The following is a 1,282-nucleotide window of genomic DNA, read 5'->3' as shown; positions in this document are numbered from 1 at the left end:
ATATATATAAAATATTTCAGTCCTAAACTGCGAAAAATATTGCGACATGCAATGGATGTAGGAGAGAAAATCTTCAGAAAATCTGGCATAGTTTCAGAACTTGCTTGCAATGTAGCTGATAATCTGGGTGTAACTTATCCAGAATTGCACACTAATTTAAAACAGGTAAAATAATTAAGATTAAAATGACTAAAATATATATTAAAATGAAATTTTTAAGCTTATCTTATCGAGACATAGTTTATATAATCTTAAATTAATATACTAATTTGTTAGGTACAAAGGATAATAGATTTTGAAGAAGATTTATTAAAAAGATTACGAAATACTTCTGGTAAAATGTGGAAAAAGATGATTGAAACTCGTCCCGAATTAATAGCAGTTACTGATTGGATGGCTCCTGGTTTAATTGATGGCTATAAAGATTTACAATCCATGTTGAAAGAATTGTAAAATATTTTTTTTTAATTGTACCTTTTTTACATGACATAATATATTAGTACACATAATATTATTTACAGACGTAAAACTAATGTATTATCTGGAACTGTCGCATTTAAGCTGTATGATACATATGGTCTGAATTCGGAAACTATAGCGGAATTGGCACAAATCGAATGTTTATACTTTGATGAAATTGATTTTGAAAAGCAACTTGATAATCGTAGATATCAGTCAAGGATTGGATTAAACAAATATAATACTGTAATTACTAAAGAATCTTTAGGAATACTTAAAAAAAATCATATACCTAAGACGGATGATTCATTCAAGTATAATTATACATATAATGGAAATACCTACGAATTTCCAGTACTTAGCAGTAAACTCATTGGAATTATTGTCAATGGTAATATTAAAATAAATTATGTACATTTTTATCATATATTCCAATTATTTAACTGCTTATATCATTCAACTCTAAAATTGGATTTATGTTGCATATCGTAGGTGAATTAGTTGCAAGTAAAAATTCTGATATAAAAACTAATAATACTATCAATAAAACAATTGTAAATATCGACGAGATATTAAATAGTACAGATAAGATTGGAATCATTTTGGACAAGACTATATGTTATTCATTAGAAGGTGGCCAAGTTTCAGATAAAGGGAATATTCGTATTAAGAATCTACTTTTTAATATAGACAATGTTAGAAAAGTAAATGGCTATGTGATTCATTCTGGATATTTTGCTAAAACAGATTTACCGTGAGTGTCACATATTTTTACATTTAGATATATTTAAATAATTATAAAACTTATTTCATATATATATAT

At 26.1% G+C, this 1,282-nt stretch overlaps 1 protein-coding gene across 1 annotated transcript in view; it reads left to right on the top strand.

Moving 5' to 3' along the window:
• The window catches only part of LOC108750792 (alanine--tRNA ligase, mitochondrial), a 4,629-nt gene that overhangs the window by 1,729 nt on the left and 1,618 nt on the right, over window positions 1-1,282 (top strand). The window contains exons 5-8 of the mRNA XM_018490530.1: window positions 21-165; window positions 277-449; window positions 522-850; window positions 952-1,213. Coding sequence (XP_018346032.1) covers window positions 21-165; window positions 277-449; window positions 522-850; window positions 952-1,213 — 909 coding nt within the window. The remainder of the gene's footprint in view (window positions 1-20; window positions 166-276; window positions 450-521; window positions 851-951; window positions 1,214-1,282) is intronic.

Source organism: Trachymyrmex septentrionalis, unplaced genomic scaffold, assembly GCF_001594115.1.
Source record: "Trachymyrmex septentrionalis isolate Tsep2-gDNA-1 unplaced genomic scaffold, Tsep1.0 scaffold37, whole genome shotgun sequence".
Classification (NCBI taxonomy): domain Eukaryota; kingdom Metazoa; phylum Arthropoda; class Insecta; order Hymenoptera; family Formicidae; genus Trachymyrmex; species Trachymyrmex septentrionalis.
This window is presented reverse-complemented; position numbering and strand designations above follow the sequence as displayed.